Here is a 13546-nt window from a genome sequence, read left to right as displayed (position 1 = left end):
TGTTTTACATTTATTATTGTAATTAACAGTTATAGTATATATACTAAAACAGATTTATTCCATACTATATCATGATTAGTTTTCAATTTTTCGCTTTTTTAACGACGGTCGGTCAAATACTTGTTTCATTCCTGCCGCTTGATTATTATGAAATTTCAAATTTTGTGCAGTTTCTGAGATCCAGGGTGAATCAAATTGTGTAGTGTCTTGATCAACTAAATGAGTATATTTAGTTCTGCCACTACGTCCAAAGTTCTTTACTTGCATAACTTTTGGTAAAATTGTTTTGTCAAAATGATCTTCTAAAGTTGCACCCGAGAAATCTCGTTTAAATATATTATCTTCTTTATCTAAATAGAAGGCTCCACGATGATAATATTTTTGCAAAAACTTATATTTTCCCTTTGCCGCCTTGTTTGTAATAATTTTTGGATTTAAGCGAGCTTCTTGTCTTCGCTCTTCTTCCGTCATATTGCGTATACGTTCAATCTCAAGACGTTCTTTCTCAAGCCTGAAAAATGCAATTATTTAATAAAATATGCAATTTGCATAAGTATTACTATTTTCAACAATACATACTGTTCTCTTTCTTCACGATCACGTTTAATTCTTTTTAACTCTCGCAATTTCCAAGCTTCATACTCTACTTCATCATTTTCATCATCTGTACAAACATCTTCAAGTTTTCCTTCGTGTTCATTGTTATTTTTACCAGCTTGTGTTTCCTTTCTTATTGCTTCTTCTACCATCTGTGCAATAAATAATGTTATAGCCATTTATAAGAAATTACTTTTTTTATTTATCTTATTTGTCTAGTTTACCCGTAAAGTTTGTCTTTTCCGTTCTTCGGACAGCTTTTTGGCTTCAACCTCAGCTTGTTTTTGTTTCATTGCTTCTTTTTCTTTTTCCATTACTGTAATTCTATCCTTCTTACGTACAAAAACTGGTTTCAATCTTGGCCCAGTTTCTTCTTCTGAATCAGTATATTCTTCATATTCCGAGCTTTCCTCTGAACTGTCACCTGATCTTTCGTCTTCTTCGCCATGAATCAATTCCTCTTCATTCTCTTTTTTAGATAAAACTCGTTGTTTTAATGCTTCGCGCCTTCTTTCAATTTCAGAATCTGATAATTCTTCATCTTCTGATGAATCTGAACTTTCTAATTTGATCCTTTCACGAGTTCTTTCTGGTTCAGCTTCTATTAATTCTGGTTCATGAATATGTCTATGTCTTTCTACACGAATTTCTGTATTAGATTCTTTTTGTCTTTCTAGTCTTGTTAATCTCCTTATACGTGGATCGTCTTCATCGTGAATTCTGACTTGCGACTGTATAGGAATAGCTGTGGGAATTTCGTTTTCCTCGTAACCTTTATGTACTCGTCTTTCTAAGAAATCTTCTTCTTCAGATTCTTCTTCTGAACTAGCTGCTGGTGCATAATCTGGCCGTTTGCCAGAGACATAACGATGCACCTTCACTTTTTTCATAGAAAGTTCTCCTACAATGTAAAACTAATTTTTATTATATAACGATTATTTAATGTCACATATTAATAATTATGTTTCATTTACGAAAAAATGAAACAGTACATATGTCATCATTACATTACATAATCAATTACAAACATATTTTTATAATTCATTTACGATGAAAGTAAGAAATAAGTCTTGAATAAAATTGATATTCAACTTGATTTAATGTACTTAGATTGTATTCATTTTGTAGTAGAAAAAAATCACTGACACAATTAGCTTTAATATTGTATGAAACCTACGAATGGAAAAATAACATTGGATTATTAACCTTTATCATTTTTTACAGGTACAGCGCCTGCTGTACTTTGGATTCCCATCGGTGCAGGTGCCAAAGAATTATTTGTAACAAAATAATCCATCATCATTTTGATAACTTATAAAATAGTTATTGAAAAAATAATATACAATTTTACAAATTGTGTGTTTTATTTTCAATCAACACCAATCCACCATTTTACATCAAGAAATATACATTAGTGACTAAACCAGTGCCACCAGATTGCGCTCCGAAAGCACCATGGATATGAGAAAGACAAACTTGCCCTCTTTCTCGATTCTCCGAAGATGCCCGAAGTAATTTCGGACCGCCTCGTGAGAGTCGAGAGAGAAAGGCTCACATTTGCCTTCTCGCTCTTGAACAACTAATATCCGACCTCCCGTCAACAGGTGTCCACTGGCCTCTGCTGACCGCTGCTGACCACTCCTGTTACTTCTGACAACGTATAACGATTACGTAATAGCTCTTTAAAATTTCTTCGGCCGGAATTTTTCGGCAAAAATTATGTAATATTACGTAATATTACGTAACGGCTTTTTAAAAACGAATTTTTTGCCGAAAAATTCAGGCCGGAATTTTTGCCGCTGCCTGAAACTTCTTGGAAATTTCAGGGATTCCGAGAAGTTTCAGGGACGCCGGTAAGTTCCAGGGATTCGAGAATTTTCAGGAATTCTTAGAAATGACGTCATTTCCAGGAATTCGCAAAAATTCCTGGTGGCGGGAAATTTGAAATCTTTCCGGGGAACTTAGAAAATTTTGAAAGATTCGGAGTGTCTTATAACTAAGGGAATGATTTCGATAGGAAAAGAAGGGTAAAAATGATGAAAACACATAGAATTCTTTGAAATTATATCGTTTATTGCCATAGATTTACATTATACAACACTTTAATACATACAAACATATTATATTATATTACATCGTGTCACAATTTGTCAGCAACGGTCAGCAGTGGTCAGCGATAGATAAGCGGTAGTCAGCAGAGGCCAGCAGTGGCAAGCAGAGATCATCAGAGGCGAATAGTAGCAAGTAATAAGCGTTATATGTTGTCAGAAGCATCAGAGGTGGTCAGCAGCGGTCAGCAGAGATGAGCAGAGGCATGCAGTGGCAAGCAGAGATCAGCAGGGGCGAACAGTAGCATGTAGTAATTGTTATACGATCTCAGAAGCATCAGGGGTGGTCAGCAGTGTTCAGCAGAGGCCAGCAAAGGCATGCACAGGCAAGCAGAAACCTGCAAAGGCAAGCAGAGACTTGTAGGGGCATGCAGTAGTAAGTATTAATCGTTATACATTATCAGAAATACCTGCAGTGGTCAGTAGCGTTCGGCAAATGCCAGGAAAGTTCAGCAGAGACAAGCACACGCTGACAGAGATCAGCAAAGACCAACAGAGGTTAGCAGAAGTCGGTAGTAATCGTTATAGGTTGTCAGAAATATAAGCGATGGTCAGCAGAGTCCAGCAGAGGCAAGCAGTAATCAGGGGCAGTCAGTAACAGTCGCTGTGTGGTGTCAAATGTTGTCCGGAGTTCTGTACTTTTGTCAGCTTTGGTCATCAGAAGTCATCAGAGGCAAATAAAAACCAGGAGTAATTTGCAGAGTTCAGTAATGAACTCTAGGAAAGGCAAGTAAAAATACCTGGGCAGTCGAGATTCCGAATCGTATGCCGTAGACGGGAGGTCGGATTTCAGTTGTTAAGAGCGAGAAGGCAAATGTGAGCCTTTCTCTCTCGACTCCTACGAGGCGGTCCGAAATTACTTCGGGCAGCTTCGGAATAATCGAGAAAGAGAGCATGTGTCAGTTTGCCTTTGTCGACTTTCCGAAACTCTACGAGCTCACGTACACATGATCCGGTATAGTGCCCGAAAGTGGAATGAGGAGTTCCCGGTGCACCGGGGGCTCCGTCTGGCATCGCTGTCGGGGAGTCGAGAAAGACAAACTGATCGCTAACTCTTTATTTTTAAAGTACAGTATATTCTGTTGAGCAGAATTTGAGTTTAACCCATTAGACTAAGTTTATAATTATACATAATGTATTATTTAAAGTATAATTACGTGTGTAACTTATGGTTTGTAATTATTGATATATTTGCTTCTTTAAGCTACATCAATAATTAATATAATTTGCTTTTTCAGCATGAATAAATTTTATAAATTATACGTATAATCATTTCTTCAAAAGTAAAACAATGGTTAAGACTGACCAAAGATTACTTCGGCATAAGTATAAGGCCTATTGTAAGATAGAACTAAATACATGCAGATTTTGTATGAAAGAACTATGAAATCTGTGAATATCAGGTAATTTAATAATGTATTTTTAATAGTGATAAATATTGTAAATGCAATGTTTTTAAAATATTTATTTTGTTTAGTTGTCGGTTTTATGAATAAATTTTTTGTAATTGTTTATTTATAAATATAATGTTATTGTACCTTTCTTCTAGAAACAGTGTATTTCAGAATTAATTATGTTGATCGCTTTATAGACAATATTCTTTTAAAATGGATATTGGAATTGTTAAAATTGCCGAAGATAAGGATTTTGAAAAATTGAAGCATTTGTATGATAGTAATAATGACTGGAAATTGGATTACAATAAACCTGATTTGTCTGTTTGGACAAAGTCTGTACCAGGAATTAGTTTTAAAATGGTAAAAGTATGTATGATTTTGATCATAATTAAATTTTGTATCTCTTTCATTCTCTACGCGTTTTTAATACTGTCTAAAATGTCTATAGATCAGAACTCGATTTCCTGATGTTTTGCCAGAAACTTTATATGATGTATTACATGATCCTGAATATAGGAAAGTTTGGGATACACATATGATTGAATCAAAAGATATAGGCTTTTTTAATCCCAACAATGATATTGGTTATTATTCTAGTAAGTATTTATTTTTATTGGCTGTAGCATTGTTTGTATGTATCTACAGATGGAAATTATTTAAAGAAAAATTGAATATATGTCATCTAGTGGCCTGTCCATCTCCATTGAAAAACAGAGATTTCGTTCTACAAAGATCCTGGCTTGATACTGGTGTAGAACAGTTGATTCTAAACCATTCTGTTTTTCATAAAGATTACCCACCAAGAAAGCAATTTGTGCGAGCAACATCTTATCTTACAGGTAAACTTTGAAAATCAAAATATAAATTGTTAATTATTTGATTCTTTTGCACTAGTTCATTATTAAAGACCTTAATTTAAGGATATATTGTAAGACCATCACGCAATGGTGATGGTTCTGAACTGGGTTATGTATCTCATACTGATCCACATGGAAAGCTACCAGTTTGGCTAGTAAATAAAGTTACAGAAATATTTGCTCCGAAAGTGAGTTCTCCTATATTGATTCTATTAAAAATTTTATTCAGGTTGCAAATTTATTAATATGTATTGCTTTTATAGATGGTTAAAAAATTACATAAAGCATCAGTAGCTTATCCTAATTGGAAATTATTAAATAATCCAAATTATAAGCCATGGCATTTTCCTGAACAAATTGCTGCGCCTCGAATTCGTATAGAAGATGTAAGTACCTGTTTGTGTAATTTCAAATATCATAAGATAACAATGTTTGATAAACATGTAATATTTGTAATTTGCAAGTATGATGAATATAAAATAATTTTATAGTGTGTAAAATCTGTAGAAGAAAGAAATTCAAAGAATCATGATGTTGATGAATCAGAATTGAAAGAGTCTGCTACAATGGATAGTGATTAGCTTTTCTTCAATAAGAAGGTATACTTTTACATTGCTAGGCTTAGAAAAGAATAGTTTCAACTATTAAATTCAGTATTACAATATTGCAGAGTCTCAAAAAATCTTTATAAGATTCAATTGATGCATAATATGTGTGTCTGAGCACATACACACTTACCTAATCAAATTTCATTAATACATTAAGTATTAGGTAATTTTTGCATGTATTTCTATTCACACAAAACGTCGCAGAGGCATTTGAGAATTATCATCAATATTTGTTCAAATCATGTACAAATTAGAAACACTGAATTCTTTAATGGCATATTAATTATTTTACAATATTTCTAATGAGATTAGTGCCATTCAGAACTGGAGACATATTACAGTTTATTTATGGTAAGTGTCTTAAGGAAGCATTGTAATTTCGAAAAGTCTGTTATTGATAACCGACATGATCTTAATGGAAAATCTGGCGTCGGTCATCAAAGATTGCTGTGGCATTCAACGTGTTAATTATGTTAGTAATAACAGTATTTGATTTATTGCTTTAGTGGTGCTTACTGCAATGAATGACAGTGTGAGTAACGAAATATATTATGACCTGCGTCGCATTAAATACTAGTTATGGCTTGTTACTCAATTGAAGTTTGTATGTGTTGTTGAAAACGTAATTTATTACATACGCTACAACCTCAGATATATAACGCACAATACGTAGGTCGTAATTATCAAATTTGTGTTTATGTGCATTTATGTAAATGAGTATATAAGTATTATACAAATACTATAATTTTTATGAGATGAAAATGGTCACTAATGGTACAAAACTTACATGTTGTCAACATTGAACATTTGTTCAAGTTATATCTTGGTGCAAAGACACCGATTATAGTGTTGTGGTACTAAAAATGTGATTTTGGTAATATCAGGGAAATCTCAAATAAATACAAAAGCAGTAGTTAAATATGGATAGCATTTTTGCGACAATTTCTAAAAAAACAAAAAAGAAAAATAATAGATCTTGAAATAATATTATTCGTTAAACTTAAAAAAATCAAAATTTATAACATAAAATTAATAATCTATTTTTATTTAAATAAATACTACTTAGCTGCTTCATATTAAAAACGGTAACTTCTTGTTCCACAAAGTACTTAAAACGTTATCTACTGATTGCAATATATTGACTAGTTTCTTCAGACAATAGTTATAGATAAAGTAAACAGATTTGTCAACTAAGATAAACTCTCTTAGTTTTGCAACAGTAGTTTCTGTATTCAGAATTTTTTACATTTTTTAGAAGAAATGAAGGTATACAATATTTATCAAATATTCTGCCTAGATTAATGCAATTACATATCCTAATTACACATGTTCGACTGATACACTCAACGCTTATTATAGAATTTAAATTCATCATTTTTCTGTATTTAATACAATTTCATTAAATATATACAAATTATTAAATTTGTACAATTACTGTGTAATGTTCAAAGTATATATAAATACTTAATGCATTTAATACTTAATTAAAAATTAAACTGTTACAAATTGTGTGACAAACATTTAAAGAAATTCTTCAACAATAGCTGTTCAATTTAATGTATTTCGTAGATTTCATTTTCTAACTTTATAGTTGAAATAAGATTTATAATATAGATAATTACATTTATCTTAAATTTTGGTTTTCATAATTAAATTAGGTTTTTACGAGTAAATTTATACATGCTTCCATTACAAAATGAATTGTATGAAATACATCAAATTAATAATACATTATACTAGTCAACATCGAAGAACATGTAGTTTTAACTATAACGTTCAAATTATGAGTTTAAATTTATTTTTTTGTTATACTATATTTTTTAAAACTGTATGTATTGTATTAATATACACTTTTCTTGGTATTGATAAACATAATTATAACACAAGTTTTAGAAGTACCGTGAAACCTTCGTATCCGCGGGAGTTCGGTTCCAAGCATTTTCGCGGATAATAGCTAACTCGACGTATTGTATGTATATACTATACTTATACATCTATAATAAAGTGTTATTATGAAGATTTGTAAAATACAATAAAGCAACTAATAATAAAAATAACCGGTAATAAAATATAACAATTATTATATGAATAATATATGTAATACACAATATTATTTGAATGTAGGCCCACTTTAAAGATAATTATTGCATATTAATCTTAGAAAGATTACCTTTTTCGAGTAACCCTGGTTCATCGAGCGATAGAGCTCAATGGTAAAAAATTCTTTTGAAGGAATCTTCTGTAAAAACATAGTGATCGACAATAAATTTCTCCGCTCGAATTGTTTATAATGGTATTCTGAAAGTTCGAATACATCTATAATCATTCGTATAACTTTAATTTTTTGTTTCATAAGAGGATCGTATTCGACGAGTTTGTTGTTTAAGATTTGTGCAATTCGAATATTTCGAAATATTTGTCTAACATCCACATTGTTTCTTCTTCTTTTTTTATTGTCACTAGACTGCAGATACGGAGGTTTTATTGTACTTAAAAATTGATGTTGAAGTTTCTAGCAATGTGTCCTATCTCGTCAGTATTTGTGATAATACCATATCTACTACTGTTGCGTGGTAGTATGTATTCTGAATTTATTTTTTTCATAAAATACTGTATGAATGTGACATAAACTTGTTAAAATTGTTAATCACTTAATTATTTATGAAATTTTTCTCTTTCATTCATTATTATCCTCAATTTGTGAAAGTGTACACATTTTGCTACAGAATTGATTATAAGGTCAAACATTACAATATCAAGATAATTTGTAATATAAAACGTTATTTTTATTTTATTCTTATTTTAATTGCCACATCATATGTGATAAAATAACTGTACAAGTATTTTATTCCATAAAGATTACTTTTTAAAAATATACAAGAAATACAGAGTAATTCTAAAATAATGCCAGAATATTTTCAAACTTTTTTTTACAATTCAAAACAAAGAAAGAAACTTTATTATGGGTATAAAAAGTGTATAAATATATGTTATAATTACTTTGTTAGTCGAGGTATAAAATCTGCCTAAAAATTTATCGACATTACTTTAGAATTCTCATGTACTTATAGTTACAATGCAAATTTTATATACATAATGTACCGTTTGAAGCATTTCTATTTTCTCAGAAAGTAGTAAGGATGGTAAATAAATTTTTTTATGCAGTATTTGGATATAAAGGGACCTTTTATATGATGTACAAAAAATTTGTTTTGCTATCTTCAATACTTCCCAAGAAAATAATTTGTAAGATTTCAGACAGAACACTCTGTATATTAGATCTATATCTTGATCAAACTCTTTTAAATAGTCTGATTCTTCAATGTCGTTAATTGTTCTGTATATTCAAGATATAATCTTTGCCAACGAAGGTGTCCACCAACAACAGACAACAAATCTTCCAAAAGTTTATGCTTTTTAATCCCCTGTTGAAATGAAATAATAATGTTGGTAGTTACAATGAATGTATTATTATTTCGATGGCTGACATAATAATACTTAAATAATGACTTACCAGGGAAATACACTTGGGATATTTCCCCTGTTAATTATAAGGAAAGTATAAAATAAAAAATATTAAAAGTAATACCAGTATCAGAGGATCCCATATACTTTTAGAAGCTGATGTGTGACTTGGTCCTAAAAGTTCGTCCAATATTAACCTCAGCCGTTTCTCCAATCCATCTGAAAACATGCTAATTTATAAAATATAGTAAGTAAATAAAAGATTAAAAGATAAAAATACACGCACACCTTGAGTTAATAGGAATGATACTAAGGCTATGAGCCAATGTACGTATTCTTGAGCACTTCCAAGAGCTTTAGAAGCGAGTAATTGTTGTTCCAAATAAGATACAACACTTGGAGCACTATGAGGTAATCTTGGATTAGGTAAAGTATTTCCAGCTGTTCTAAGTAATCCTTCTTGTAAAGAAGAAAGTGGACCCCTGGGAACTCTGCTTCCAGATGTACTTGCTGCATTGAACGATGCCCAACGCCATACAGGGTCTTGACTGTCACCGATTAATAGCCATGTACCTAAACGTGTTTAGCATAATTTATTATGTTTTTCTAAAATTTATTCGAGTTACAATTAACAATAATTTCTATACCCATTTCTTTATGGTATATGTATGCTCTGGCATTGGTAAAAGCCAAGTGTGGCATTCCATTGTATAAAGTGCAAGATAACAAAGAGGTGCCAGGTACTGCTAAATGTGCAGCAGAAGTGGAAACTATCATTCTACAAGAATATCCAATTTCCCAAACACGTACAGCCCCACAGCTTGAAATAACCATTACCTAAAACATTAATAATCGGTGAACAATGACTACATTTAAATCACAATAATTCATTATTATTATTGTTTGTTTTTTTTTAAAGTAAAGAAATCGTAATACTGCATTTCCAACTGCATGAACTTTTGCGAGTGGTGCAGGTGGTGCTAAAGGTGGTGCCGGTCGACATCCTTTTGCAGGATGAAACGTGTGAAGGCTACCATCCTCCAAACCAATTGCTATAACAGCTGGCGATGCTGCTAAGGCTACTGCACTGTATCCCAAATACAGATTCCAAGTTGGCTCAGAATCTGTACCTTTAAATACTTGCAAATGAGCTAAACCTTGGCTATTAGTTACAGTTACTGCATAGTGACCAGCTTGTTGAGACAATGAACTGGATGGCTTTAGTGGAGGAAGTAATATTTGATTTGTATTTCTTTCAGATGTAATTTTTGGTTTCTTATTAAGCGAAGTGTGATGTGGTTTTGGTGTAGCTTGTTCACGACGCTTCAAAGTAAGTGTGGACGATGGTGTGTTCATGTTAATTAAATTTATAGAAGTAGTAACATTAGGCGCTACAACGTCATTTCGTTTTTCTATAACAATTGAACTTTTAACTTGACTTGTAAATGTTGGTGTTCCCAATCTACCACTTGGCGAGTCCCTAGCAATGTATAAAAATAATCGATTTAATATTAAGTATATTTAGAAGTTGTTCTTTCCTTTCTTTATGAATAATGTAGATTGGCTTACATTGTGTCCGATGGAGGCGGGATAAACATTGGTGTTATCCGCCTTTTGCCATCTGATGTCCTTGTTTCAATTTGTTTATTAATAGGACCCTTAGCAGGAGTAGTTGAAGTATTAGCAGGTGGATATGCTGAATTTGCACTTGCTGGTGTTTGAGTTATTTGAGTCGATGGTGTTGATGTTTTTAAATTAAGAAGTTCAGGTGCTTCCATTACAGTACAACCACCTTGAACTAGAGGTTTACCATACAAACGTTCATGAAGACTACTCTACGATAAGAAAATGCAAATTAACTAAATAATGATTAGATTAACATAAATTTTATGTATAAATTATTTAAATATAAAATGTTCGTGTAATAAATATTCTAAATTATTTATATACAGGATACTTACTTGTTCAGCAGGATCCAGTGGTTGACCTAATTCCTGTTGCGTAAATTCAATAATTACAACAGATCCATCCCAAGAACAAGCTGCTAGTCGTAGACCACACGGTGACCAACTAGCATCTAAGACAGAGTGTGTAAACAATTCATGTATTACTACTAGAGGCCTTTTTAATGAAGTTAACCATACGGAGAGAGAGCGGTCACGAGAACCTATAGCAACACAGCAGTATTGTTGTGGTTTAGAAGAACCTGGTTGCTTCTTTTGTAAAATATTACCATTAAATCTCTGCAATAAGTAATAGAAAACTTGTTAATAAATTGGGTGTTCAATAAATAAATACTTAAACTTTAAATATATAAATCATATTTGTTATACATATTTTTTACACACCACACATGTGACAGCTTTACGATGTCCAACAAAATCCTTGTCTTGGGTCCATCCGTCTCTCTCAATTATTTGTGCAGTTGGTCCTCCACCATTCATTGCATGAGCTGATACTAAATATTGACCGTCAGGGCTCCAAGAAAGTCTTAAAACATGAGTGGTTCCTCCACATTCATCAAATGGTTCTGATATCAAAGCTGCTTCTGTCCAATCTGTAGTGCGCCATACACGTAACGTTTTATCATCAGATTGAGAAGCTAAATATTTTCCTACTGGATCCCATGTAATTCCTTTCACAAATCCTGTATGACCTTTCAATACAGCTACAATAGCTGGAAATTTTGAAGCATCCCATACAATTACACTGTTGTCTACTGATGCAGAAGCTAACCATGGGCTATGTGGTGCCCATGCAAGATCAAGTACATCAGCCTCATGTGAACGTAATGTAGCTATGCAACGCCATGTCTCGACACTAGATTTTCCACCAAATAAAGAACTACCACCTGATCCACCAGACAACCTCCAAATCATAATTAATTTATCTACACCACCTGATGCTAATAATCCATTATTACTCCACCTGACACAATTGACACACGCTACAGAAACAATGAACTTATTAATATTATACACTACATGCTTCAATAAAATATATTCAATGTATCAGACATTCATACCTAGATGATTATCTAATTGGCACAACATTTTTGGAATATTCTCATCTAATTCTGCAATTTCATTAATTACTGGTTCCATATTCCATATGACGACCCTTCCAGAATCTCCACCTACAATTAGAAAAGTAGAATTTATATGTAATGTAAAAACTAGAAGAAACATAAACATAATACTATGTTTATTACAAAAATTAAATACAAACAAAAAACATTAGTACCTTGACCACCAGTTGCAAACCTTTTCCCGTCTGGATGTATATCCACGGAAAATATTGAGTACCCTACAAAATAAATCAAATATGTATATTTCAATGATAAAGAACGAAACAAATACGCCGAAATAAAAAACTTTACACAAACCATCGTGTGTAACCCAATTTGGTTTTACTAGTTTCATATTTTCCTATTTAATAAAACTGGATCAATAGAATTGTTACTTTGCAATTCTTAATTTATAGTTCATTTTAAGTACGTTAATATTTAACAAGAACTTTCATTCGTGTAAACAAAACACTCTGTAAATATCATAACCTTAAATTGAAAAACAAATATGTACGTATATATAAATTTGCATGCCGGTAATACATTTAATATATTTAATATATTTAAGGCGGTATTCATGAATTTAGGTGAAGTCTTAACCACGTTTAAAATGGGGTGCGTTCGTTTTAGTGCTTTCAATGACAAAATGCTATTTAGTAACAATCTACTAATACAAAATATATAAGAATATGATTCTTAATTTCATCAATTTATTGATGTAATTATAATTATATTTTCATACATTTTGTATTAGTAAATTCTTATAAATTGTACAAATATTGTTTACAAAAGTATTATATATTACATAGATCCATTGATCCCCTGGGGCACATTACAGCATTGCACCTAGAAATACTGTGCTGTGCTAAAATTTAGAATAACATTCGAATTAACCAATAAGAGTTCAGAACAATCGTTATGCCTCTCTAGGTTTACTTACAGACTCTTCCGTGGAGTACATAATACACTAATTCGTAAGTGTTATTGAGAAACTAACGGAAATTGACTGCCCCTGGTTGGATATACTTTTAATGAATTAATATTTGATTTAAATTTTAAATACTACCAAATGTATTATTTGGAATGATTAATATTTTTTTTTAAATTAATTTATTATTGGTTAAATTTTCAATATACTCGAACAATTATCGATTGTTCCATTACTTTTAATATTAAAATGTTTTAATTTTCATAAATCGTTCAGATTTATATTAATTATATACTTTCGAACTACATATATACTCCTTAAATATTTTAGATCATAAATATATACATATATTCACACACGTGCACGCATACACACACTATTTATATTTTTATAAAGAACTTCCAACTGGCACTTTCAATACTATTTACATGATATTTAATAATTATTTGTTACACTTTTTAAAACACTAAAAAATAAGTTAAATCTAAATTCATGGAGAATATTTTAACAACATGACAT

At 31.5% G+C, this 13546-nt stretch overlaps 3 protein-coding genes across 12 annotated transcripts; 1 reads left to right on the top strand and 2 right to left on the bottom strand.

Moving 5' to 3' along the window:
* Positions 1–75: 75 nt before the first annotated feature.
* On the bottom strand, positions 76–2010 carry Mfap1 (Microfibril-associated protein 1). 2 transcript variants are annotated; one of them, XM_076779395.1, is made up of 4 exons: positions 1804–2010; positions 822–1498; positions 580–749; positions 76–511 (listed from the first exon to the last, which is right to left on the bottom strand). In XM_076779395.1, exons 1-4 carry the CDS (start codon positions 1898–1900, stop codon positions 76–78), a joined length of 1380 nt encoding a protein of 459 aa, XP_076635510.1. In that variant the 5' UTR covers positions 1901–2010. The 2 variants fall into 2 exon arrangements, with proteins under 2 accessions (XP_076635510.1, XP_076635511.1); XM_076779396.1 differs by having other exon boundaries at positions 1744–1851.
* A 1027-nt stretch (positions 2011–3037) lies between these two features.
* Positions 3038–6650, top strand: LOC143348865 (START domain-containing protein 10). Of its 8 annotated transcripts, XR_013080839.1 has the most exons (10): positions 3038–3431; positions 3944–4108; positions 4297–4468; positions 4551–4698; positions 4789–4941; positions 5023–5147; positions 5223–5345; positions 5451–5558; positions 5614–5918; positions 6074–6650. XR_013080839.1 is itself a non-coding variant. In XM_076779543.1 (9 exons), exons 2-8 carry the CDS (start codon positions 4065–4067, stop codon positions 5538–5540), a joined length of 855 nt encoding a protein of 284 aa, XP_076635658.1. In that variant the 5' UTR covers positions 3038–3431; positions 3944–4064; the 3' UTR covers positions 5541–5558; positions 5630–6650. The 8 variants fall into 8 exon arrangements, 7 of the variants coding, with proteins under 7 accessions (XP_076635658.1, XP_076635656.1, XP_076635660.1 ...); XM_076779543.1 differs by having other exon boundaries at positions 5630–6650; XM_076779541.1 differs by having other exon boundaries at positions 5614–6650.
* Positions 6651–6872: 222 nt separating this feature from the next.
* Positions 6873–12920, bottom strand: Hira (histone cell cycle regulator-like protein). 2 transcript variants are annotated; one of them, XM_076779540.1, is made up of 12 exons: positions 12905–12920; positions 12418–12588; positions 12276–12338; positions 12058–12168; positions 11381–11979; positions 10994–11275; positions 10602–10867; positions 9969–10512; positions 9680–9869; positions 9321–9605; positions 9157–9251; positions 6873–8992 (listed from the first exon to the last, which is right to left on the bottom strand). In XM_076779540.1, the coding sequence occupies exons 2-12, from the start codon at positions 12452–12454 to the stop codon at positions 8870–8872; spliced, it is 2595 nt and encodes an 864-aa protein (XP_076635655.1). In that variant the 5' UTR covers positions 12455–12588; positions 12905–12920; the 3' UTR covers positions 6873–8869. The 2 variants fall into 2 exon arrangements, with proteins under 2 accessions (XP_076635655.1, XP_076635654.1); XM_076779539.1 differs by lacking the exon at positions 12905–12920 and having other exon boundaries at positions 12418–12644.
* Positions 12921–13546: the final 626 nt, after the last annotated feature.

This window comes from Colletes latitarsis, chromosome 12 (genome assembly GCF_051014445.1).
Source record: "Colletes latitarsis isolate SP2378_abdomen chromosome 12, iyColLati1, whole genome shotgun sequence".
Classification (NCBI taxonomy): domain Eukaryota; kingdom Metazoa; phylum Arthropoda; class Insecta; order Hymenoptera; family Colletidae; genus Colletes; species Colletes latitarsis.
Note: the sequence above shows the minus strand (reverse complement) of the source record. Positions and strands in the feature narration are given on the sequence as shown.

What these genes read in the sequence shown, in the direction of transcription:
- Mfap1 (XM_076779395.1), bottom strand. Translation starts at nt 1,900, where the DNA reads ATGATGATGGATTATTTTGTTACAAATAATTCTTTGGCACCTGCACCG. An exon ending in GGAAAAGACAAACTTTACGG is followed by an intron (nt 750 to 821) that starts GTAAACTAGACA and finishes TTTATTGCACAG; the next exon opens with ATGGTAGAAGAAGCAATAAG. An exon ending in GATCGTGAAGAAAGAGAACA is followed by an intron (nt 512 to 579) that starts GTATGTATTGTT and finishes TGCATTTTTCAG; the next exon opens with GCTTGAGAAAGAACGTCTTG.
- LOC143348865 (XM_076779543.1), top strand. Translation starts at nt 4,065, where the DNA reads ATGCAGATTTTGTATGAAAGAACTATGAAATCTGTGAATATCAG. An exon ending in ATGAAATCTGTGAATATCAG is followed by an intron (nt 4,109 to 4,296) that starts GTAATTTAATAA and finishes ATCGCTTTATAG; the next exon opens with ACAATATTCTTTTAAAATGG. An exon ending in CTCGAATTCGTATAGAAGAT is followed by an intron (nt 5,346 to 5,450) that starts GTAAGTACCTGT and finishes ATAATTTTATAG; the next exon opens with TGTGTAAAATCTGTAGAAGA.
- Hira (XM_076779540.1), bottom strand. Translation starts at nt 12,454, where the DNA reads ATGAAACTAGTAAAACCAAATTGGGTTACACACGATG. An exon ending in AAATTGGGTTACACACGATG is followed by an intron (nt 12,339 to 12,417) that starts GTTTGTGTAAAG and finishes TTTATTTTGTAG; the next exon opens with GGTACTCAATATTTTCCGTG. An exon ending in GTTTGCAACTGGTGGTCAAG is followed by an intron (nt 12,169 to 12,275) that starts GTACTAATGTTT and finishes TTCTAATTGTAG; the next exon opens with GTGGAGATTCTGGAAGGGTC.